The 26,144-nt window shown below is 52.5% G+C and overlaps 1 protein-coding gene across 1 annotated transcript; it reads left to right on the plus strand.

Moving 5' to 3' along the window:
* Positions 1–909: 909 nt before the first annotated feature.
* Ppp5c (protein phosphatase 5 catalytic subunit) lies at positions 910–24,361 on the plus strand. The gene is made up of 13 exons (XM_021168019.3): positions 910–1,137; positions 6,294–6,535; positions 13,248–13,395; positions 18,889–19,010; positions 19,800–19,865; positions 20,141–20,239; positions 20,976–21,081; positions 21,549–21,691; positions 21,802–21,889; positions 22,451–22,491; positions 22,585–22,763; positions 23,672–23,753; positions 23,843–24,361. Exons 1-13 carry the CDS (start codon positions 1,017–1,019, stop codon positions 23,903–23,905), a joined length of 1,500 nt encoding a protein of 499 aa, XP_021023678.1. The 5' UTR covers positions 910–1,016; the 3' UTR covers positions 23,906–24,361.
* Positions 24,362–26,144: the final 1,783 nt, after the last annotated feature.

Genomic DNA, 26,144 nt, shown 5'->3' on the forward strand with positions numbered 1-26,144 from the left:
CTGTTTGTATTCGTAACTGGGTCTCAGGTATCCCAGTCTGGCCTTGAACCTGAAATTCTGATACTGTTGCCTCCACCTATCAAGCCTTCAAATTACTGAGGTGCACCTTTCAGCCTGATTTATATAGTGCTGGAATTGGAACTCAAGCCTGGAGCACGCTAGACAAGTACTCTACCAACTGAGCTACATCCATGACCCTTTAAAAGATGTTTCTGGGACTTGACATGATGCAGCAAAGCTTTAATCCCAACACTTGGGAGGTACAGGCAGCTGGGTCTTTGAATTCAAGGCCAGCCTGGTTTATATAGCAAGTTCCAGGCTAGCCAGGGTTGCATAATTAAATCCTATCTCAAAATAAAAAAATAAAATAATAAGGATGCTTGTTGGGCTTGGAACAAACACGGTACAACTGAGACTTGCTCAAGACTTGAAGATCGGGATGCCCTGTTAATAATTCAAAAAGAGCCTTGACTTGCAACATTCAAGTTTTATTTTGTTTGCTTGAGAAACTACCCATTTTTCCAGAAGGGTCACTGGGGATACAAGAGATAAACTTGTTCAAGGTCACACGAGTAATTGGCAGCACCCAGCTCCAGAGCAAACTCCAGGTTGGGCAGGGTGCTGCTTTGAAAGCAGCCCCACCCGCAGGAGGCATCGCAACCCAATCACCAACCCTAAAGGAAGCCCGGATCTCCAAGAAACTTGCAGCCTCGCAACTTTGGGAGTAGGCGCCCTCCGGGCCTGCCCCCACCCACAAGGCCCCTTCTCTCCTTTCTGATTGGCTACTTCTACAAGTTTCGTCTGGATACCCTCTGGTCACCTTGTCCTCCCGGCGCTCTGGGGCGGGGGCGGGGGGGAGTGGGGGGGGGACGCCGCGCAGGCGCGTCAGGAGTGCCTTTGGGGCCCGCGCTTTACGACACTTGTGCGGCAGCGGCGGCGGTCACTCGGCACTCCTTCGCGACGGTTCGGCCTGGTGCCGCGAGCGGCCGTTGCCAGGGTGGGGGTCGCTTTGCGGCATGGCGATGGCGGAGGGCGAGCGGACTGAGTGTGCTGAGCCCCCCCGGGACGAACCCCCGGCCGATGGCGCTCTGAAGCGGGCAGAGGAGCTTAAGACACAGGCCAACGACTACTTCAAAGGTGCGTCCGGCCCGGACGGGGTGAGGGAGGGTGGACAGCGGCCCAGGCTGTGGGGTGCCAGGCTGGGCGGGGAACCATGGCAACGCGGAGCGGCAGCCTGGGCGCCGGGCAGGCACTACAGAGTAGCCAGGCGCGAGGAGGAGGCTCAGGCTGGACGACAGACCGGGGAGAGCTGCTGAGAAGTGGATACCAAGCAGAAGCCACTCACTGGGGAGACTGAGGCAGGCGCTGCTACACGATAGGGGAAAAGCAGGGGGCCGACATGTGAGTGCTACCAAATGTGAGACCTGGACAGAGTTGCTAAATGGTGGTCAGACCTGAAGAGGGCGCTACCAAATAGTGACATGTGTTTAGGGCAGTGATGGCGCTGCCGAGTGGGGAGGCCTGAGATGAGTATGACCAACTGAGGAGAGAAGGCCCAATAGAGAAGGGAATTATGGGGATGGAGGTAGATAATTATATTGGAAGGCGTTTTGGGGTGATCCAAGGAAACGAGTAGGGTGGAGAGGTGGAGCAGGAACGAATAGGGTGATCTTGGGCTAAGAGTGCCATGTGGGAGGACATGTCTCCGTTCATTCATTCTTTCAGTACACTTGTATTAAATAAGTGTCATGTGCTACAAGGTCTGTGCTTGGCTCTGAGGCTGCAGCGATGAATGCAACACATGACTCGGATTTAAGCAGAACCAATCATTGCTAACTTGTGATGATCACTTTGGGTCAAGGTGACAACACAGGAAATACAGCTTAGAGTCTGCTTTAGATGGTGAGGTCGGGAGTGCCTGGAGAAAGAGGCTTTCTGAGGAGAATTGACAAGGAGTTTTACACGTGGGTCTGACCATTGATTTTGTGTAAAGACCCTGGGGTGGAGAATGATTGAAAACAGACTGGCTTGGCTGGAGCTTGAGCAAACTGGGGGTATGAGGGGAAGACTGATACAAGATAAGATTAAGATAAGGGGACAGAGCATGCAAAATCTGTGAATTCGTCACAAAGATGAGTTTTGGGTTTCCTTCGCTGTCCGAAAAGGGACATTGAGTGGGTAGATGGGACCAGTCTGGACTGGAGAAAATTTTGAGTGTAACCAGCCTATGGTTGGAGGTGCCCTGGGAATGGATGAAGTCACCAGAGAGTGGGATCTAGAGAGAACCTAGGATGGAGTTTTCATGTTTGCAGTGGAAAGGGGGCTACTGAGGAGAGTGACTGAGGTGGAAGAGAAACCAGGAAAGGTGCCACAGGCTAAGAAAACAAGGTTCTTCGGGAAAGAAAGCCACGTGCCTGATCACCTAGCCCCAGGCACTGTCCATCAGAGCTTTTGCTCCTAGAGGAACACGGTGATTTTAACAGCAGTTGTAGATGATAAAGAGGCTGTCCAGCCCAGAAGACCCTGGCTGGTGAAGGCAAGTGAGGAATTGGAGACCAACAGGCACAAGTGTCTCGGTTCTGAAGGGGAATGGAGAATTGGGGGCAGATGGCAAGAGGGAGTAGGTGGGGGTCCTAGGAATCCTTTTTCAGCTATGGCCCAAAAGAGAAACAGACCCAGCTGTAACAGATCTGGAGGAGGTGGGGGAAGGTGAGAAGGATTTAGAGTCCTTGGGGAAAGGTGCCCACCCCCACCCCCACCCCCACCCCCCCCACCCCCCCGTGGGGATAAGCCCAGACATGGTGCTTGCCTGTCATCCCAGCTCTCTGGAGGTGGAGGTGGGAGGATTGTGAAGACATAGCAAGGAGAGAGGTGAGGCCAGAGCTAGAGTCTTAGAGGCCTGACTGGTTTTATAGGTGTCATCCTAACGGTGACTTGGAGCTGTGGAGGGGTTTTAGGAGAGTGGTCCAGTTACTTTGGGTACAGGTACTGGTCCTCCCTGCTGTTCGGAGACCGGAAGGGAAGACAGGTGAGGGGGTGGAGCCTTTGACCAGGCTAGTGGGAGGAACTGAGGCTGGCTGCCTGGAGAGGGGGAGGGGAGCAGGTGGCTAAGGTGAGTGGAGCCTGGCACTAGGGAGTGGGGCAGAAGTGGAGGTGGTTAGAAGGGTTAGGATGCAGCTACAGACAGAAGGTTACGGCAGCTGTGGGAGGGGACTTGAGCTGTCAGCAGAGGCCCTGGAGAGCTAAAGCTGGTCCAGATTCATGCCTTCTAAAGAACGGGGCAGGAAGCTGTGAAGCCAAGGTACAGGCTAGGGCAGAATAGGACTCTGCAGGAGAGGGCAGAGCTTAGGGTGGGGTGGGGCTGCTAGAAGGGAGGGAAGTTAATGAGTGTGAGAGATCCTATCAGGATGGTAAGCCTGGCTTGCAAGGTTTGGAAGGTTGGAGGCCACCAGCACCAGTTGACCAGGCCCAGCTATGTACTGGTTGGAAGAAGGCACGGCCATCTTTCCTTGGGCCCTGAAAAGATCATCCAGAAACTGGGCTACTGCTGCTGAGGACAGGTAGGGGAAGGAGTTAGCCATCGGGAAGGACCCTTTACCCTCACCCCTGCCTCCCAGGTCCTGAGGTTTGGGCTCCCAGGAACCTAGGGCTGGGCAGGCAGCCAGAGGGGCCTGGCCTGGAGCTGACTTGAAGGAGCACCCTTCCTGATTCAGGCCTCCCGCTGCTGTGGGCAGGCAGTGGCAAGCACAGAACCCCAGGCTCAGACTATAAGTAAGGATACCAATAAAAAGAATAATTGCAGCTAGCTTTCATTAAACCCGTGGTGGCCAGGCACTCCTGAGCTGAACCCTGCCTGGGGCGTTGGGGGTGGCAGAGAGCAGCCACTTTGGTTTATAGAGGAAGCCACCTCAGAGTGAAACTTCTTGCCCAGGGTCAGAGTGTGTGAGCAGAAGGCGGATATCCCCTTCCTCCCACGTGCTCGGTGCAGCTCTCCCTGTTAGACGCCGCATCTGGGCTCATCGAGAGAAGGGGGCCCTGTGGAGGAAAGGGGGGGTCTCAGGGACCCCCAAACATAGATGGTTCCTCTGTAAGCTCAACCCCACTGGAAGGGTTCTGGGGACAGAGCCCGGTGCCCAGCTCAGTCAGAGTCCACGGGAAGCAAGCCTCTGCTCTTTCTCCTCCCTGAGGAAGAAGGCTGTGCTCACCAGGGGTCTTCATGGTCGGAGAGATGAGGGTGAGGAGTACTGCATCATGAGTCAGGGGTCTCCTATGTGAGCACCGATGAACGGTGGAACCCCACTGTACCTAGAGGGTGAGTGGTAGATACTACTGCAGCTGAAGGATGGCACCAGGCTGGGGTGCGGCAGCCGGTCAGTGCCTTCATGGTTTCATGGTGGAGCCTCCTCTTCCCTGTACTCTCCTTCCCTCCTCTGTTTGGTGTGGGTGAGGCTGAGCCCATCCTGGTTCTCAGGTGCAGCCTGAGGGTCTGAGGCTCCAGGGAGAGGCTCTCCACCTGCACTTAAGTGCCTGCTGCATGCCCTTGTCCCCTTAATGAAGTCTCACTTCACTGGTTGGAGCACTAACCAGCAGCCTCTGGAGCCCAGCCAGGACAGCAAAGCCCTCAGAGGCACTGACATTTTGGGGAGGCTTCTAAACTTCACTGCCTGCTAGTCTTTCTACCCTGGTGGCTTCTGGGAAGTTCTAGGACCTGCCATCTTAAGGTTCACAGGCCTGGGAGACCACCAGAGCGGCAGAGCTGGGACAGGGAAGCTGGGGGAGGTCAAATAGGGCTTCCTGAGAGGGGACATTTCTACCTTATGGAAGTCCAGGAAGGACTGCCGAGCTGTGCCCCTAGGAGCAGCTGTTCCAGCTCTGGTCTTAGTGTCTACACTTCCCCTTCCTTTATTCTTCCTTCCTCTACCCTAGTTATGAAGTTATTCAAGCTCACATTTCTACCCCAGGGCTTGACTCAGGCCCCTGGGCTGTCTGAGCCCGGAGCACTTGTCACTGTTATCTGGGGTCAGATATCACTCCTGGAAAGACCAGCAGTCCCTGGAGGGCAGGACTGTGTCCCCAGACAAGGCAGGAGCTTGGAGAAGGAAGACACACACCGTGCTTCGGAAGTGTGTGGGCCCAGCAAACAGGACACAAAGGTCACTGCAAGTGTTCTACAGAGCAGGGAAGTGGGGTCAGGGCAGGACCTGAGTGGTAGGGTGTTTTAAGTCCTTCAAGTATACTCAGCCTAAGAGAAGCAGAGCCAGGCGCCTCTCCCAGTATCTCAGACCACACTGTGCCAGCTTCCTACCAAGATGCACACTGGTGGGAGTGAAGGGGTTGGGAATGGAGGCACTGCCACTTCTGCCTGCCTAGGACCTCCACCTGGCACTGGACATGTGATGTCAAGCACAAGTCTCTGAACTTGAACACCCCACACCCCCACACCCCCACACCCCCAGCTGGAGTTGAGGTAATCTGGCTTTCTCCCTCAGGTCGCTTGAAGGCACCTATGTTCTAGGGTGCTGTGTGGCCGAGGCACATGGTCCTCCAACCTGGGCAGGTCTCAGGCAGCTCGGGCCTTGGTTCTGTTTATTTAATGAATCCTTGGGAGGAGAGGTCAGACCTACCTCTGCTGATACAGACTGGGATCTGACCTTGAACTAGCCCTCTGGCTTGTGTTAGGTGAGTACCAGATGGTACTATGTTGAGGAGACAGGAGGATCCCACAGGTTGATGGAGAACTCAGGGCCCAGCTGTGGCATGGTTCACATAAAGCCTCACCTTTTGTCCTTGGCTGGAAGTTACCTTTGGCCCCTCCACACTTAGAGCCCCAATATCTAGGCCTGCTGTAGTATCCTGCTCTCCTACACCAGCAGGTCCTGGTCCTCTGAAGCTGCTGTACCTCTTCCTTGTAGCCTAAGGAGCTTCCTCCCTTTATCCTTTATCCTCTTGGTCTTCCCTGCTCTGGACTGGTCTGCCTTCCCTGAACATCTGGACAGCCACAGGATCAGGCAGTCTTATCTTGCCTGGCTCAGATCACAGCCCTAGCACTCCCTGGCACATCCCTCTGATCATGGGGAGTCTTGGGGACCGCCTGAGCCTTGCTGGACTGAGCTGTAGAATTGATTCAGGTGCTGGAGACTGTGGTCTGAGCCATAAGGCCTGGGCTGTGGTCAGACATCTGGGACAGGTTTCCATGCTGAATCCCAGTCTCCCCATCTGTAAGAAGGAACCCAGCCTAGGGTAGATTTCTGCCTGCAGCAGTAGAGCTTCACGCCTCTTCTCCTCCTCCACAGCCAAGGACTACGAGAACGCGATCAAGTTCTACAGTCAGGCCATCGAGTTGAACCCCGGCAATGCCATCTACTATGGCAACCGCAGCCTGGCCTATCTGCGCACTGAGTGCTATGGCTATGCACTGGGCGACGCCACACGGGCCATCGAGCTTGACAAGAAGTACATCAAAGGCTACTACCGCCGGGCGGCCAGCAACATGGCACTGGGCAAGTTCCGGGCTGCCCTGCGTGACTACGAGACGGTGAGCCGGGCCTTGGGCATGGGCCAGCTCCCGGCACCCTAGCCAGGTGGACGTGGAGGGATGGTACCAGAGGTGGGGAGAAGCCATTCTGTGTCTCCTCTATACAAGGGCCTGGCCAAGTAATGGCCATGAGGCCTCTAGCCAGTTCCTGTTCTGCATCTTGACCATCATGTGCTCTGTGTCCCTGGGCAAGTCACCTGGCCTCTCTGCCTTCCTGTGTACCTCTGAATGTTGAGAACTGGCCCAGCGTCAGTGACTGTAGGAGTTTCTGCTGTGTGCATGCTTGGCGTAGCACGGGCACAGTCTGTGGTCAGTAATAGCTCAGCCTTGTGACTGCTTTGGCTGTCATTAGTGATGGTGATTAGTAACAACAGCAGTTATTAGCAGAGACTACACAGACCATTGATAGCTTGAGATTCTGGAGCAGGTGGGAGTCCCATGTCACTGAGCAGGCAAGGAAAATGACTCTAGGTACAGAGTCGTGCTTCCAAGAATATAGAGCAGGGCAATACATAGAGGGGCAGCCCCCAGGGACATGCTCCCCTGTGAAGGTGAGAAAGGGGACCAGAGGACAGCTCTTCATCCCCCACTATCTACAGCTGATGTGCTGTGACAACCTTGATGACTACTAGTAGGAACTACTAGAGCATCCACTTGGGACAGGTGTGCTCTGTGCCCCCTTACAGAGACTGGCTGGCTGAGTCACAGTGGCCACCCAGAGAGGGGGATGAGATTGCCCTGGCCTACAGGGGAGGAGGCTGAGGCTCCAGTTGATGCGCATCAGTGCTGGCATTGGAGCCAGTGTGGCCCCTGATTGCGTGTCTTCTCCTCCAGACAGTTAGCTGTCTGCGCAGGTGACTCCAAGTACAGAATGGATCACTGCTTTCTTTGCTGTACATAGCCCTTTCTGTTGTGTGCACAGGGCCCCAAGAGAGCTGAGGAACCATGTCTGCAGCAGGAGAGAGCTGGTCACTCAGCCTGGCCTAGGATCAAACCAAGTGAAGGCTTAGCAAAGGGTGGGAGTGAGAAGAGACAAGGAACTGACTGACAAAAGGGGTGGGCAGGGGCAGCAAAGCCTGTCCCCTGCCCTTGTCCGTTAATGTCCTAATCTGGAATATGGTGATGCCCCTCCTAGGCAGCTGTGGCTCTGGTGTAGGGTCTCTGCCACTCTGGGCTGAGGTTGGCGTCTTAACTGGATTCTGAGTTAACTCTCTGAGGCTGGGAGATGGCGGACACGCTGCATCTGAGCTGGACTCCAGTCTTTGTGGGTCAGTGGTGAATGAGAAAAGTCAGAGCCCTTTGCAGAATCTGCTTGAGGTTGAGCCACATCCAGTCCTTAAATTATCAGCCTTGTGAAGGCCCAGCGCAAGCCTGGGTTCTCTAAGCCTGGGGCTTATGGCAGCTCCCAGCTCAAGACGTCCTCCTGGAAGATGTTGGAGTCTGGCCTCTGGGTCAGGAACTGTGTGTGGCCTTGGTTAGAGGAAATGAGCCCATGACTCCGCCTCCTGTCTGTTTCAGCCTCAGTTTCCTCATCTGTATGCACATGGGCTCAACACTGCTGCGAGCATTGTGCATGCGTGAATGTATTTCCTGTAGAGAAAGGAGATCACTCTGGAGGAAGCCCACTCCATAGGTGAGCTGTGTGTGAGCAGCACTCTATCTTCAGCTGGAGGACAGACAGCTTAAAACAACACATGTGTACCATGTTTGCACGCACGAGCATAGATGCTGTCCACTGCCACCAGTATATCTCTTCCTATGGGCTAGAGTCAGGTGTACAGCCACCGACTCCAAGTTCTGGATGTCTAGGTTAGTGGCCAGCTCAGCTCAGACCTGGGTATATGTGTGTCTTCAGACACCTCAGGCCTCTCCTGCAAACAAGGGAACACATAGGCCTACCTTGAAGTGTCATTGTGAGGGTTGAGTGAGTAGGTGTATTTAGAGAGGGCCTGCCTTTCACTTTGCATCAGCCATGGCCTCCAGATTTTCTCCAAAGCCAGGTCATGGTGAAGTGGGCCTCTGGCCCCTAGTTTTTGCTGGTGCCAGAACATTGCAAAGGCATAGGACCTGGGTGTGTCTCTATTTGCTTTCCCACTTGGGGGCCATGTGTTGGACTCTTAGTAGTAGCCAGTCTTCCTTCCCACGGGGCCATGTTACACCCCTGCACACTCCTTGCACGTGGGCCCACCCCCTTCCTGGGTCACATCTCTGTTGGGATTCCTTGTGTTTTTTCCTATGCATTTGGAACACAAGGCAGCCATGCAAGCGCAGGCAAGCCCTGGGACACTATCCTATACTCTGCCCTGCCTGAGAGTCCTGTGGGGTTTGTTTGCTTTATGATACACTTTACCTTTATGGTTCTTAGGCATACATTGTGACACGCCTGATAGAGTGATACAGACAAACCGGGGACAGTCACACTTGGTCTTTATCTGAGCACTCACGTGCTGGCAACCTTCATGCTGCAACAGTCGTTTTTATCACCAGGGTCCCCTGCAGAGCAGGAGCCACTCTGATCCCTGATTTACAATGAGGACACTGAGGTTCCGGCATGAGAAAGGTCACCCTCCTGCTGTCTCATAGGAACCCCAGGAGGTGGTATCTGTTCTCAGAGTCAGGTTCCTAACCATGCTATCTGTGTCATGTAAGTTCCTGGCACTGTCCATGCCCCTGGGCAGGTAGCACTGATGGTATCCCGCCTGATTTATCCTGCGGGTGCTGGGTATGTCCTGGTAGATTCACTTACTAGAGAAAGGGTATGTTGTGTAAGGCTGCCCCTTCTGGGCTACCTGCTGGAAGCCTGGCTTTTCTCTGCTGTGTGATGCACTATCTGGCCCCTTTGGGCCAATCTCTATTGGTTCTTACTGGTCTACATCCTGTACACCAGTTCTGATGAATGGGGTGCTTTGGCGCCCACAGCAGGCCTGAGTGACGGAAGTGCTCTGATGGTCTAGATTGCTCCCAGGTGGAGGGAATGCAGTTCTTGTTGCCAACAGAGCTAGGCAGCTGTGGAACTGCTTTGGGTCTGCTGCAAGTGTCTTGATGGAGGGGCATGCCCTGAATGGCCTCTGCAATCCCAGTGAATCCAAGTTCCCAAACACATGTCCCAGGACTTAGTAATGACTACCAGTGAGCCCTGACAGCTGACAATGCCATTTGTTGTAATTTTTATAATGCTAAGGATGAAACTTGGGGCTGTGATAGCATTTTACAGCTGAGTTACACCTCCAGCCCCTCACTGGGAGAGTTTAGGCAGAGGCTTACCACCGAGCCACACTCCCATTCTGATCTTTATGTTTTTATAAAGCCCCTAATCCTGTCAAGAGGACCTAACCTCAGAACCTCAATCCTATTTACCTCCCAAATATTAAGTATGTGCCATAGAGCTGTACCTTTTGTCCCTGGAGATATCAGCTTTTAAAAACATCTCATTTCTTTAAAAGTGTGGTACATCACATGCACCTTGCCCAGATCCAGTTTCACACAATGAAATGTCTGCATTAACCATGTGGATATCACAGAACACTGCCACGGATGGTGCAGTCCACATAGAGTATATTGTCTGTGGCTTGTTTGTTTCTTTTTCTTTTCTCTTTTTCTTTCTTTCTTTCTTTTTTTTTTTTTTTTTTTTTAACATGAGTACACTGGTGAGCCACCATGTAGTTGCTGGGAATTGAACTCAGGACCTCTAGAAGAGGAGTTAGTGTTCTTAATTGCTGAGCCATCTCTCTGGCCCCTTTATTTTGTTTTTGAGAGCCTTGCTTACTATGTTACCCAGGCTGGCCTTGAACTCCTAGGCCATTCTCCTGCCTGGGCTTCCAGAATCACAGGAATATTGGATTACTGCGCCTGACTTCAGATGCCACTTTTTAAAACATGTCTGGGCCAGGTGTGGTGGTGCATGCCTTTAATCCCAGAACTTGTGAGACAGAAGTTATAGGCTAACAAATCACTGTGAGTTCCCAGCCTGCCTGGGCTACACTGTGAGACCCTGACTCAAACAAAAGAGAGAGAGGTGTTTGGTGCTGGCACTAAGTTCTGATGCTGTGGGCCTCTGAAGAGCCCTGTAGTGTGAAACAAATACCCTTCCCCGGGAGAGGAGCTTGTCTTTCTGCCCGCCAGACCTAGTTCTCCTCAACACTGGTGAGCAGGCCTTGGAACTGAGAGTAGCCAGATCTAGTTCTCCTCAACACTGGTGAGCAGGCCTTAGAACTGAGTGCTGGCTTGCTGCAGCTGGGTCAAGGGTGGGCCCAGCAGTAAAGCCTCAGACCAACCTTCTATGGGGTACTTAGCACTGCTTCCTATTTTCTAGAAACTGGGGACCTGAGTGAGCAGAACTCCTGTCCTGGAAGGCAGGAACCCAGAACCTGGAGAACTTTTAGCTCTGCCTCTGTTCTGGGGGTGAGAGGCAACAGAAGGGGAGGTGGCGGGAGGGAGGCATTGCCCCACGTGAGTGCTGGTGTCCAGGAGTGCACAGAACCCTGACTTTTGGGTTAATAACTTTACCACTCTGTCCAGTGGAGATTGTGCTGGCCACCCCATAAAGATTTATGGAGAATCCAGTGAGTAGGGGTCACTCACCATGGTGGCAGCACCCAGCTCCATCTTCCTCTTTAGTTTGCAGCCTACCTGAAGACACATACATCTCCTAGGAATTGTTTGCTACCCTTTCTGCCTTTAGGAGGCATTCATTCTCTGCTGAGGACGCAGCCTGTCCCTAGCCTTGGGGTCTCCTGGGGGAGAGGAGCAGAAAGGAGGTTAGACTTAACAATGAAATGTGTGGGCAAAGGCAGCATGACCAAAAGGCCTCAGCTACAGGAGACCTGGCATCCTGGGGATCTGTGAGAGGCAGTACCAGGCTACAGAAAAAGATAGGGTGGGGGTGGGCCTTGAGGTCCAGGCCTGGAGCCATGTGGACTTTATCCTGGGAAGTAGAGAGAACCTGGCCTGCCTGCCTCTCCCTGGGAAGGGCTCCAGGAGCTGCCTAAAGCTGGCAGCCCTGGAGCTTGATACCACACCCACACCCCAGTTGAGCTGTCTGGCAGATGGCCCAGCCTAGGCTTGCCTAGCCTACTGCTGGCCAAGCACCTGCAGGGAGTAGCGGTTGTCTTTGCCCAGACTCTGACTCACTCAGCCAGCTAGCTTTGTGGGTGGGGGAGCATTCTGAGGACCAGCCCTAGGATTTCCTTCTCTATCTAATAGCACAGAAGCTGTGGGGAACCCAGTCTTAGGGTGGCTGTATAGGTCCTCAGGTGAGTGACAAGAGGGGGGGGGGAGGGGAGTGCAAACACATATGTACTTAGAACCCACCATAGACCAAAGTACAGATACCACCAAAGACCAACATGGTAAAGCAGTGGGTTTTATTGGGGCTACTTACAGGAGTATGGGTGAGGGGTTACTTACAATAGGAGCAGAAATAACTCAAAGTCATATCGCCAAAGCCCAATCTAGCATGAGTGACTGCTCACAAAGCTGGAAGCCTGGAATGTACTGCACAGCATACAGGCAGCTCAGCATGTGTCCTCTCCAAGTGACTCAGTTGGTCTAAACATCTTCCAGGCACCTCAGCTAGTTTTTGTTTCTTCTGTTTGGTCTTGGTCCTCGTTTTGTAGCTTGGATACTCCTCACAATCTTCATTGTTTACTCTGGCAGGGAAAGGCTTAGTGAGTCCAGTCAGTTTCAGGGACTTCCTGAAAGCTATTTTGAGTTGTTTACCTCTCTGCTTAAAGACAGTTCGTGTAGGATGGAATGTTTCAATCTCAGAGGAATCAGTTAAACATCAGAACATCAGGCAGGTCCAGTTAAAGTTATGGTAACCAAGCAGAGGCACAGAGAAGTCTGCTGCCCAGGGTCTCACTCCATAGCCCAGAATAGCCTGGTGTTCACAGTCCTCTGCTTCCATCTCCCAAGTGCTGAGATTGCAGACATGCACCACTAGGCCCAGCTCTGTCTTCTGCGATCCTGGGATTCGGGTTTACAGGAAGCAGGCAGGGCTCTTTTAACTAGTGTGCCCCAAGGCTGCCCACCCACAACTGACTATTGGATATTTTTAAGTGTCCCCTAATTTACTCTCGGAGGGAACTTTGTTGCCAATGTCCCCTCCTAGAGGAGAAACTGACAACAGCTGAGATAACCCAGGCTCCCCCATCATCACTGGCTAAGCTGGGACTTGAACTGTGTCTCCTATCCCCATCACCAGAGGAAACAGGAAAATTGGAGCCCCAGTCTCCCAGAAAAAGCAAGCGGCTGACTGCCGCCTACAGAATCCCTCTTGTATACCAAGTCCTCGGTCCTTCCAGCAGGCCCCCACTTCCTAGATTGGGGCACTAAGGTGCAAAGAGTCTAGGCTGTTCTAAGACTCTAGCCTCACCCACCAGCTGCACTGGGAACCTGAGACCTGTGTGTTCAGCTGGACACCTGTTTGGTTTTAACAAGATCAGAGTTGTTTAGAGAGGGCACCTGCTTAGGCTAAAGTCCTGGCCTCTAAAGCCACCCTATTGAGCAGCTCTGTTATGCTTGGTGTGGGGATATAAAAACAGTCCTGGGTGATACAAGTCCCGGGTTGCCCTGCTAGATGTGGTAGCCCCTGGGTGGTCTGACTCAGCCCAGGGCAGTGTTGACCAATGAGATCACAGTGCCCCTGGTGGCTCATGTGGGATAGGTGGCTGGTCCTCCAGAGAGTAACACCTCCCTCCCTCTTCCTGGCCAGGTGGTGAAAGTGAAGCCTAATGACAAGGATGCCAAGATGAAGTACCAGGAGTGCAGCAAGATTGTGAAGCAGAAGGCCTTTGAGAGGGCCATTGCGGGTGACGAGCACAGACGCTCTGTCGTGGACTCTCTGGACATTGAAAGCATGAGTGAGTAGACCTGGCTGTATACCCCCCTACACACTCAACCCTGCTACGCTTGGTGGGTAAAGGCAAGGTTTCAGAGATTATCTGAGAATGAAGGTGTCACCTACAACTGCTGCCTTCCTTAGCCCTCTCCCTCCATCCCAGTCCTCCCCCTCCATCTTAATCATAAGAGTGGGAACCCTTATGACTAAGCTCAGGCTGTCAGGATTTTTCCTTTGTCACATCCTAACCGGTGCCTTGCCTTGGCCCATTCCCTTCTGGTTAGGCTCAGGGTGCGTGGTGCCAAACATATTGGTTCCATTTCCCCACCATGTCTTATGAGTGAGGCGGCCATATTATTTACTGTCGCCCTTGATTTTGCCTGATGGGGTGTGGATATTACCTGCCCTCATCAGGTCTTGAAGAATTCAGGCATAAGGTTTGTAGTGCCATGCCTAAGACTCCCCTGGGTTCCAAAACTCTGTGACAGTGCTTCACAGTTGGGAAGGGAGAAGGGGAGCTGAGATGGGGAAGAAGAAACAACAATGGAGTCATTGTGGCATCTGTTTCTCTTGACAAGAGCTGTGTCCTGTCTATGCTGTCTTCCAGATGACAGGTGGATCCGGGCACACCCCTTTAGATTTTCTCAGGTGTGCAAGTCCAGGGTTTCTGTTTATTGGGGCAGGGACATAAAGGATAGCATTCTCGTCTAGGCTGGCCTGAAACTCATGATGGTCCTCCTGCCTCAGCTTCCTAAGTGCTGGGCTCTCAGAGCCGAGTCATCATGCCCGGTATCTCCTTCATCGTAGCCAGCCAGTTCTTTGGGTGCTTGTTGCTCTTCTCTGCTGACCTGCTTCTGAGGAGCATGGTTCCCTGCCACAGTCAGATATTAAGAGCAATCTTTGGAGGCAGTGTCAGTGTTGAGTCTTGTCACAACCCATTTGTAGTCCCTGAGGCCACCAGCATCACCCTGAGTCACCAGCTCTTCAGGGAGTCCAGCCACGGGACTGTCCCATGGCAACCAGTAGTCAAGCTGTACCTGAGGACGTGTCTGCACTCGGCTCTCTTTGCAGTGCTGCAGCTCCCGTGGCCATTCATTTCCTGCAGCCTGGCCTTCTAGCATGTGTGCTGGAGATGCCTAGAAACGACCGATGATCATTGGCCAACTCCTGCCTTAGTGGTCTCCAGCCTCCCAGCACACACACATCCTTTACCAGGCCAGTTTGCATTGCCCACCTTCCTGACTACGTTGGCACAGGTGCAGACATGGGCCTCAACACCACCCAGTTGCTGTCCTGCTTAGCAGAACTGTTCCCCAGTCAGTACCCAGCTTCTTAGAGTCAGCCTTGAGGAGAGTTCCCCTGCTCCTGAGGTTCCTCCCTGCTTCCCCAGGTACCGTGTGAGAAGCTTACGAGCACTGTCCCTCAAATGCCTTACCTAGTCATCATGGAGTCTCAGGTTGTGCCCTTCAACACAAGGACAGCTTCAGTCTGTGTCCTACAGCAAGGAAGAGAAAGCCCCCACATTGAATTGCTATGGCCCAAACCTCAATCAAGGCTGTGCCTGGGACTGCTGCACAGATGTTCCCAGGCCAGCCCTTCCCTGCCACACATGACGTGGGCTTGGGTGGCTCAGGCAGCAAGCTCAGTTGCAGTTTTACATGTTCACTTAGCCCTACCAGGAAGAGGACTGACGCCCAGCCTAGTGCGATACACTGTCCATCCACAGTGCAGCCAGCTGGAAGGGTCTGTCAATCACCTGTGCTGAGATACATCAGTCCCTGTGAACCCTCTGACTGGCAGCCCTGCCGGCCAGTTTTTGAAGCCTTTCATTAATTTTATTTCAGTGTGTATGGGTTATTTTGCCAGTGTGTATGTATATCTGTACATCACTTGGGTGCCTGGTGCCCTCAGAAATCAGAGGAGGGTATTGATCCTCTGGGCTTGGAGTTGCAGGTAGTTTGAGCCACTATGTGGATGCTTAGAATTGAGCCTGAGACCTCTGCAAGAGCAGCAAGTGCTCTTAACTGCTGAGCCATCTCTCCAGCCTTTATATTCTTCAGGCACCACAGTGTATATCAAGGGGTCTTGGGGAATTTTCTATCCTCCGCTCTAACCCTTCGAGCTACTGCCTGTGGTCTCCAGGGGGGGGGGGGGGGTCAGTGAGCCAAAGCGCCTACTCTTTATTGTAAAATCTCAGCTCTTGCTATTTTTGTATTATTAGTATGTCTGTTGCTCCAAGCAATTTCTGACCGATTTCTCACCATGACCTCTTAGAAATGTCAGACATGTCCAAAAGGGGTAAATAGAGCAAACATTGTGGACTCTCTTAATGTTCGGGCTCTGGCAGGGGTTGCCTGGCCCCATCCCATCTGTGAAGGCTTGCTGTGCTTAGACCCTTTTCCTCTTGGCTTTGCTTGTGCATGTATGTGGGGTGGGATGAGTGTGGGGGGATGTTTGTATGTGCATGATGAAGGCACACACCATGGCTTGTGGGTGGAAGCCCAGCTCTCCAGTTTTCTTCTTCCACTACGTGGGTACCGGGGACCAAACTCAGTTGCCAGGTTTGGTGACAAAAGCCTTTCTTTTCCTACTGAGCCATCTCGCCAGTCTCTCCTCTTCATTTCCTTTATTCATCTTTTTTGTCTGTAAAGCTCAAGAAGCCCTCAGACTCAAGATCTACCTGCCTTGGCCTTCCAAGTTTTAGGATCACATGCATGTACCAGTAAACCTTGTCTTATTTTCTTAATAACCCTAAGTATAGCTCCCTTCCTGTGATGAACTCTTCCGTTGTCTGTGTTCTTGCTCATTTGCTTGATGTTTTCAGTGGCATCTCTCAGACCTGTAAGGGGACGTGGGGATCCCAAATCTACAGAGCTTCTGAATTGATTTTGGTTTTGTGGCAGTTACGTTCCATGGGGCAGGAAGGGTCCACAACCCCATATGGCTTACACAAGAAGCAAATCGGCTGCTCCTCTGGGGTGTCCTTCCTCTCAGCACTGATGGCAGAGGCTGGCACCCCATATAAAGTGAGCAGACATTACAGTAGCTGGTGGTCAGTCTGCCAGGCAAGCTGCCATGTCTGGGGTGTGTGCAGCCATCTGTGCAGTGCCATACAAGTCTTAGTTTCTTCTCCTGTTGCGATGATAAAATACAGGGGTGCAAGAGAAAGGGGGTGTTGGCACACAGTACAGTCCATGCAGGGAAGCTGGGGCTACAGCAGCTAAAAGCACTGATCATGTTGCCTCCATAATAAGGAAGCAGAAAGATGAATGTGTGCAGCCACTGCTGTTCAGCTCCTTTTTCTTAACACGGTCTAGGGTTCCGGCCAGGGAATGGTGCCACCCACAGTGGGCAGGTCTTCCCACCTCAGTTAACCAAGAGAATCCTAGAGACATATCCAGCTGCCTGGGTGATGCTGGACTCTGTCCGGTTGGCAGTAACTGACACTAACCATCGCATAGCCTGCTGTGTCCCTCTGCTCGGCGCCACCTCTGAGCCAAAGCCTTTAGAACACAGTGCAGTGAGGCTCCTTGGAAAGCTGATAATGGGGTCACAGACAACCCCTTAACCCCAGGCCCTCTGCTCTCAGAAGTGTTTTTTAAGTCTTCCTCTGGCCCTTTCTTTCACTTTTGGTGACCAGACATCCTGAAGGTGATGTCTGTTATCCCTATGTGACTTTCCCCTGGCTGCTGCTATTGGAGGCTAAAACATTGGTCTCAGGCCAGCATCAGACCCTACACTCTTTCTACTGCACTTTTAGCCATCTTTGGAAACTTTGGCCAAGAGATTGAGCAGTTCACGTTTTCTTTTTCTTTTTTTTTTTTAAAGATTTATTTACTTATTTATTTATTACATGTAAGTACACTCTAGCTGTCATCCAGAAGAGGACATCAGATCTCATTACAGATGGTTTTGAGCCACCATGTGGTTGCTGGGATTTGAACTCAGGACCTATGGAAGAGCAGTCAGTGCCCTTTACCGCTGAGCCATCTCTCCAGCCCTCACGTTTTCTTAATAGAGTGTAAAGCTGGCACTTTTAGTGAGAGCACGGCATAGCTATAGCCCTGTACAGTGGGTGACCACATGACCACCCAGAAGTCATAGCCCTTACTTTCCCCTCTTACCTTGTTCCTTCTCCTACCACATTTCTGTGAGCCACAGCTGTCCTAGCAGATCCCACTTGTAACACTAGTGCTGACGATGTATCGGCAAAGCACGTGGGTTTTCCCCATCTCTTAGCAGTCAGCACAGACTCCTGGTCATCAAGACTGTATCCAGATTTCTCCCACCAATAACCAGACCCCCCAATCTGCACATTGCTCAGATTCAAATCGGTTCTGACAAACTGAGGCAAAGCCCCAAGCCACCACTCCCCACTTTTGAAAAACATTCATTGATTATCATGTTGTGTGAGTGAATATGTATGTATGTATGTATGTATGTATATGTGTATGTGTGTGTGTGTGTGTGTATGTGTGCCGTGGTGCTTGTGCAGAATCTGTCACTACCACAGTGACACTTGTTCAAAGTTCCAAATTTGTTTTGACCATCTTCTGAGCCAATGAGTGTGAATCAGGGCCCCCACAATCTGCTCTTAAGGTTTCACTAGTTTGTTGAGTGTCTTACAGAACTCACAGGGGTCCTTACCAGACTGTTGCACAATCTACAGATGAAAAGCTGCAGAGAGAAGGCACATGGGCATGAGAACTGCCCTCCAGCAACCTCCATGGGTTCTGCTGCCTAGGTCCTAGACTCTAGGAGCTCCCAGAGACCTGCCTTTGCCTCAGAGTTTTTATAGAGACTTCATTACGTAGGCATAGACTGGCCATTGCTTAACACGGAGGAGCCAGTACCTGGAAGCCAGGAGTTGATGGAGAAACCGAATTTGAAGACCTGCCACCTAAGTGTGTCAGGAGCTAGCAAGCATGTCTGTCTCCCTCCCAGACACTCGGGGAACTTGGTTTACAAGGGGTTTATCTAGGAGAGGATACCACGTGTAGAATTGGGTCTTCGTCCTTCAGGGTGTGTGCCGTCATCTTTTTTCCAGCCACAGTGGACCTTGACTTTGTGGAGCATGGTGCCCACCATTCTTGAGATGGGCAAATGACTGCAGTGTAGCCTAACGCTCCCTGCGCTGTGTGCTGCTGATGCACTGGACTAGGAAGGAGGGGTGGCTCAGATTCCGATGTCACCCGCAGGTGAGCAGGTGCTCTGGGCTCTGAATCTGAAGAGATTACTCAGCAGTCACCCCTTAGCCACGGCTAATTGAGTTTAGAATGTGGAGCAGAGGGAGGGGAACAACTCCCCAAAGGACAGTTGCCAAAGCAGGAAGCCACTGCTTAGAACTGGCCAGAGGCCAAGGATTGCAGGAATTGTGAGCTGATCCTAAGATCAGGAGCACCACAGTACCATGGGAAACTTCATTGCCAATCTCTTACGCCATCCCTGGGGACCAGGTCCCCTTCCTGACCCTCCTCGGCTGAAGCCCTCACTAACCCCCTTGTCCATACACCAGCCATTGAAGATGAATACAGCGGGCCCAAGCTGGAGGATGGCAAAGTGACAATCACCTTCATGAAAGACCTCATGCAGTGGTACAAGGATCAGAAGAAACTGCACCGGAAGTGTGCCTACCAGGTAACACCTACTCCTGTGCCTCACACACCTGGGACCCGGGAATGGGCACCGTGCTGAGAGCCACACTGACCTCATCTGATACCACAGCATTTGGGCAGAGTGTCAGGCAGAGCTCAGAGCTTCCGGAAGCAGGAGACAGAGAGAAATTCTTGAAGAGTGTGGTTGGCTTAAGTTGGGGACAGGAGTAAGAGAGGACGTACATGGGCTGGACAGGTCTCAGATTATAGAAGTCATTTCTACAACAGAACTAGACACACGTGCTGCCTCTCCTGTGATGAGGTCACTGCCTTCCCCTGGTGCTTAGCCCTAACAGAACAGAAGCCACTTCCTGTGCTACCAGCCTGAGCAACCATAACCCCACACCGGGGGGGTGGGGGGTGGGGTGGTTTGTCACTCTGTGGTGTGATTCCTTCAGGATTTTTTTTTAAAGATTTATTTATTTTATGTATTTGAGTACACTGTCGCTGTCTTCAGACACACCAGAAGAGGCTATCAGATCTCATTACAGATGGTAGTGAGCCACCATGTGGTTGCTGGGAATTGAACTCAGGACCTCTGGAAGAGCAGTCAGTGCTCTTAACTGCTGAGCCATGTCTTAAGCCCCTGATGATGATGTTTAAATGACACATAGGCCAGATCAGATCACCACTTGAGCACCACCTCTCTTGTCCCTGAGTAGCACCCAGTAGTCCAGGCCTTCCCAGTAGCTCCAGGGCATCAGGCCTCTGAAGGGTAGCAGCTTGTACTCCGCCCCAGCCAGCCACACTTACAGTCTGACCTGTCTTCCAGATCCTAGTACAGGTGAAAGAAGTCCTCTGCAAGCTGAGCACGCTGGTGGAGACGACGCTGAAAGAGGTGCGCCCAGGATGGAGGGGTGCATGTGGTCTCAGCAGGGCAGCAGTCGGGAGGTCCCCCAGCTCAGGGCCTCATGAACCCACCTGAGCGTCCTTCCCTCCTCTCTGTACCTGACACCCCTCCCCCTTGTCTGCCTTCCTCATTGCAGTGTCCCCCCATTGTGTCTTGCATGAATTTTCTTGGTCTGTTGTGACCTCTCACCCCTCATTCCCCTCTGCCCCCTCCCCACATCTCTCTCTGGGCCCCTCCCTCTCCGGTGGCCTCTTTTCTTTCAGACAGAGAAGATTACAGTGTGCGGGGACACCCATGGCCAGTTCTATGACCTCCTCAACATCTTTGAGCTCAACGGTTTACCCTCAGAGACCAACCCCTATGTATCCTCAGCACGATCCCATGTTGACAGGGGGACCCCATCAGAGAAGAACATAGGGACCTCATCTTACTGACACCAAGTCACCTGTAGGCCCCACCCCGCTTCTCTCTCACCTGCTACAAAGTACCACACAGGCAGCATTTAACCCTGCACACCTGTCCACCCAGCAGGCCATCTCTCCTATCCTTCATCTGTACCATGGGGTGATAGGGTCTTCCTCACAGGGTTGTTGGGGGGTGTTGAGCAGGGTGCTGTTTTGCCTTGGGTTCCTGTTTTGTTTTGTTTTGTTTGAGGCTCCCCTGCTGGTCTTGAGCTTTTGGCCTCCCATCTCCTTCATGCTAGGATTGTAGACATGGGCCACTACACCTAGTTGATTCAGTGCTGGACATGAAACCCAAGGCTTTGTTGTGTTCAACATCCTTTCCACCCACTGAGCCACGCCCCAGGCTTTTCTCACATGACATGGGATAGTTTCTGTGTAGGGTTCCTAGGCTCTGTGGTTTTGGGAGGTAGGACCTGTCCCCTGTAGTTTGAGGACTGCTCTTAGGGAACAGCTGGCTGCCTAGGCTCTGCCATTGGCTTCCTCAAGACAGGTGAGGTTGTTTCCTTGGGGCTTCAGTTCAAAGGCAGACCAGGGATACACCCCCTTTGGAGATGGGAGCCTTGGAGCCAAGGGAACATTACTGGGCCCTCCTGGCCCATCTGCCATCTGAACCACAGCTTCCTTGACAAGAAAGATATTTAATGGCGACTTTGTGGACCGTGGTTCCTTCTCCGTGGAAGTTATCCTGACCCTCTTCGGCTTTAAGCTCCTGTATCCAGATCATTTCCATCTACTTCGAGGTGAGAAGGGTCTCTCTTTCTCTCCTGGGCTCTGTCTTCATCTGTAAAGCCTAGAGTAGTATAGCCATGCACTTGGTGAATTCAGCAAGCCTGTACATCGTGGGGCCACCACGTAAGGTTGAGCAGGTTGTGCACTGCCCCAGTAGCACCACAAGAGGTGCAGCCCTTGCTATAGGCAGCTCAGTGTGGCGTTCACTGTGCCCTCTGCTGGCAGATGCCAGACAGAAGGTTCAAGGACGAAAGGTGCCTTTCTCTAAGCAGTGTGAACAGCCTCCTGGGGACACTAATCTAAGCACAAAGGTCCATCTGAGTAGTGAGCTGGGCTCTCATTATCAAGGTTCAGTGCCAGCCAGCTATCATTGAGCAATGCCATCTTGTCCCCAGGTCGGTACCTGAAATTACCAGATAGGTATATAATAAATAAACTGGAGGCTGAGGGTCCTCTCTTGTTCCTCTGTTATGGCCAGGCAACCACGAGACAGACAACATGAACCAGATCTATGGGTTCGAGGGCGAGGTGAAGGCCAAGTACACAGCCCAGATGTATGAGCTCTTCAGCGAGGTGTTCGAGTGGCTTCCACTGGCACAGTGTATCAATGGCAAAGTGCTGGTGAGGAGTCTCAGGGCCTCTCACACCATGCAGGCAACATGCTGGGGGGTAGGGTGGGATGGGGGGACAAAGGGGGCTCCTTTCCTCACAGAGGCTTGTGCTTCCCCTAGATCATGCATGGAGGCCTATTCAGCGAAGATGGTGTCACTCTGGATGACATCCGAAAGATTGAGCGGAATCGGCAGCCCCCAGACTCAGGTGAGTGGACTCAGGCAGAGGAGTACCTGGACCCACACAGACCTTATGTGGATTTCCCACCTGCAACCTGAATGCGTGGGACTGTTGGCTGGGAACATCAGAGAGGACATGGATGATGTGGGTGAAATGAACTCTGGGGTGGTAACATTTGAGTTGACAGTAAGAGAGGCAGTGGTGTGGCCAATTCAGGGGACAGCAGGGACTGATGGGGTGGGGTGACTAGAGCTGGCCCTCAGAGGTTCCTACTAGATATAAGGCCTGAGGCCACGTCCTGAGAGCTACAGATCTTGGTAGGAACACGGGGTTTGCTGCTGGGGCAGTGGCGAGCCACAGGAGGCTTTGGACGAGAAGAGGGCCTGCTCTTAGATTGGACTGGTAGAAGTCCCATCCAGCAGCAGCTTATAATGGATAGACTGAGATGCAGGAAACTGGGCCCAGCTCAACACCCCCCACCTGTGCAACCCTGCTGTTCTTCCCACCAAGCTGTACTGTGGGGCAGGCATGTGCCTGAAGAAGCTTGGGAAACAGGTAAGTCTCTGACACTCTTCCCTTCTCCTGTAGGTCCCATGTGTGACCTGCTGTGGTCAGATCCCCAACCACAGGTGAGCTGGGTGTCTGGCTGTGGGTTTGGACTGAGATGTGGTGGCGCCAGGCCCTGATTTAACCAGAGTCTCCTGTTCCCTTGCTCCTACCAGAATGGGCGCTCCGTCAGCAAGCGTGGCGTGAGTTGCCAGTTTGGGCCTGATGTCACCAAGGCCTTCCTGGAGGAGAATCAACTGGACTATATCATCCGCAGCCATGAAGTCAAAGCCGAGGGCTACGAGGTGGCCCATGGTGGCCGCTGTGTCACTGTCTTTTCTGCCCCCAACTATTGGTGCGTCTACCTCTCCCACTTTTTTTTTTTAAAGATTTATTTATTTATTATTATATGTAAGTACACTGCAGCTGTCTTCAGACATACCAGAAGAGGGCGTCAGATCTCATTACGGATGGTTGTGAGCCACCATATGGTTGCTGGGATTTGAACTTGGGACCTTTGGAAGAGCAGTCAGTACTCTTAACCGCTGAGCCATCTCACCAGCCCCCCTCTCCCACTTTTTGCCCAAGCCACAGGGTTTATTCTGTGTGGATGATGAATGTATGGCTTTTGAGACAGGGTCTTACTCTAGTCCAGTCAGGTGTCAAATTAGCAGCATGATTGTTGTCTTAGCCTTCCAGTAGTGGGATTGCAGGCATGAGCCACCATGGCAGGTTTTGACTTTGGCGGGAAACTTCCACCATAGGAAGGACACCTAAGAGTGGATACATGGCAGTATAATGAACACCTGTGGGCCTTCTGCTGTTCCCCAACCCCAGGGGTCAGGTCTTCCCTTGGAGCAAGGCCTTTTCATCCAAGTCCACTCTCAGTATCTATAAGAGGAAGCCAGGACTCAGGGCTGTATGGGCTTGTGTTCCTGGATAGGCTGTGACCTCATGGTGTTATGTCACTCTGTCCCTGTACTATATACATACCTCTGGTGCTAGGGTAGTGTGAGGTCAGGTCTCCAGGCTCTCCCACTGCCTCTTCCTGCCTCTGCTTCCCCGACCTTTCCGAGGCTTTCCTCCAGGCCTTCAGTGTGGTTTCTTTGGCACCACCATTTCTCCATGGCAAGTGTGTCTCCCTCTTCTCTCCTCTTCTCTGCATCCCCTTCCTGTCTCAGACCTCTCTCCCCCCCTCTGTTCCCCACCTTCTCATAATCTCCAGCCCCAACCACACAAGCCCCTCTGCCCCTGTTCCTACAGTGACCAGATGGGAAACAAAGCCTCCTACATCCACCTCCAGGGCTCCGACCTGCGGCCCCAGTTCCACCAATTCACAGCAGTGGTGAGTGACCTGGGACAGGGCACTGCCTGGGCGAGTGCTTTGTATGGGCAAGTCCCCTGACTGTCTCTCTCCTTCTGTCCCTACTGTAGCCTCACCCCAATGTCAAGCCCATGGCATACGCCAACACGCTTCTGCAGCTAGGAATGATGTGAGGCTGTCAGCAGCAGTGAGCCGGGACTTGCCCAGCTGGATGGCCCCGCCCTCGGCCTGCTGCCCCGCCCCAGGGCAACGTTGGACCCCCTTTTACTTTGTAAAGTTTGTATTTATTCCCCTTTAGGTTGCAGAGGGGGTGGGGGCAGCGTGGGGCAGCAGACGACAGGCTCCTGGTCAGAGAAAGGAGACTGGAGGTAGGGCACAGCCTGGGCATTTGGAGGAAGGCCAGTCTGGGTAGGGGTGGGGCCAAGAGGAGGTCTTGCCCCTTCACCTGCATGGCTCCTCCCCTGGTAAAGCAATAGGACCCTGCCATAGGAAGACCCCAAAAGAGGGTCATCAGGGAGGCCTCCTCCTGGTAGCCTCAGGGTGGGGCAAGGCTGGGGCCCACCCCCAGCTATTTTATGTTCTGTAATTAACTATGTTAAAATAAAATAAAGTCATTATTGTAAGTCAAACCTCATCTCAAACCCACATCGGCGTGTGTCCACCACGTACAAGCCCCTCCAGGGTGGGTACAGTTTGGTTCTGGATGCCCCTCAGTGATGTGGACATCACAGGACAAGAGTCACCACAGAAGTATCATCGGACCCCTGAGACCTGTGCAGGCTGCAGGCTGACCTCAGACCCCTTCAGAAGCCTCTGTTCTAGCTAAGCTTTGCAAGGAAACAGCAAAGTGGGTGGAGCATGCGGAGCCTTCTGAACCCTCATCTCCCAACAGCACCTCAAAGTTCATGCTCAGTGCTCTGGGCTCCCGGAGCTGTTCTCAGCAGGGACAGGGCTCAGCAACTGTTCTGCTGTGCTGTGTGCTAGTGGGGCAAACAAGGCTTGGGCTACCCAGGGAGCTAGTCTGCCTGAGAAGTTGCTGCTTCTCTGGCCTGGGAGTCCTCCATTGCTACTGTGGATTGAGAGGCCCCGAGCCTTCAGTTCAGCAGCGCTTGAGGAATTTCAGAATCCTATAACTGAGAGTGTGGCCAGCAGGTGTGGCTGGTGTTTATTTCCAATCTGGAAGGTGGATTATACTCAACCTCTCACTCAGAAAATTCCATAGTCCCCGGTGCTCTGTGCAAACCCCTAGCAACCTGTAGGACTGCCCCTGTCTATAGCAGGTTCTTTTCTCCACACTGTGCAGGACATCTGACAGAAGCAGCTCCAGGGATGGCTGCTAGTCACAGGTGAGAAGACTGCTCCGTCATTCAGGAAAGACCGTGGTTGTACTGGGTCAACACTGCAGGAGCTTTCGTGGTCAGCTTCTCACATGATAGAGGCCAAAAAGCAAAGAGAGAGACCTCAAGCAGGGCCAGCTAGGACCGTTCAAGGCCCACCCCTTAGTGCCCTGCGTCCTCCAGCTAAGTCGCGTGTTTAGAAATCTCTACTCTAAAAGTGCAAGTTGGATCCCTGACAAAAACTGGAGAACTGATTCCATAAATTTGCCCTCTGATCCTCACACAAGCTGTGGCAGACATGCCCCACCCCCAGTAATAACATACATCTTTTTTTAGTTGGGCTATGAAGTTTCTCCGTATGTTTGTTCAGACCATGAGTTTCCCATGATTTACTGATATAGAAACAGTGCATGCTGTGTCAGCGTCCTCTCAAGGCACAGCAGGACATATGTCACAGTCGGGGCTGTGTAGTCCAACAGTGGCCATCTGTGCATGCCAGAGAGCCTGAGAACAGGGCCTCAACAGTGTGGGCTGGTGAGTCGGCTCAGTGGGCAAAGTAGTTGCTTGCACCAAGACTAATAGCCTAGGTTTGCTCCCTGGTGGGGAAGGAGAGCCAACACGTCCCCATTTCCTCTCCTACACACACAGTTGTCCTCCACACACTTTTTTTGTTTTGTTTTATTTAAATGGAGGTAGGCAATGTTTTCCTCTGAAAAAAGCTTGCTGTTTTGTATCTGGATAGACCACCTGCTGCCAGGGTCTTCAATCCTTAATTGGTCTTCCCTGAAAATCATCACATGCCCAGCAAAGGAGTCCCAGACAATATGAAGAGCTAGGGATGTGGCTCAGCCATAAAGCACTTACCCAGAATTGACCAGTAAGGGCCTGAGAGGACAACGAAGTCCAGTGCCAAGACCAGTAGGAACTCCACCTGCAGGCTCCCACCTGTCCTCTGCCTTTTCCACATTCAACCCTGGGAGCAGAACATAGGTGGACTTCAGCGCACACCAGGTGAAAGAGCAAGTTCAGAATGGGGGTTAGGGTGGGAGTGTGGGGAACACAGGCACTTGAAGAG

The sequence above is a fragment of the Mus caroli genome, unplaced genomic scaffold (genome assembly GCF_978045245.1).
Source record: "Mus caroli unplaced genomic scaffold, Mus_caroli_1 scaffold_8, whole genome shotgun sequence".
Lineage (NCBI taxonomy): Eukaryota > Metazoa > Chordata > Mammalia > Rodentia > Muridae > Mus > Mus caroli.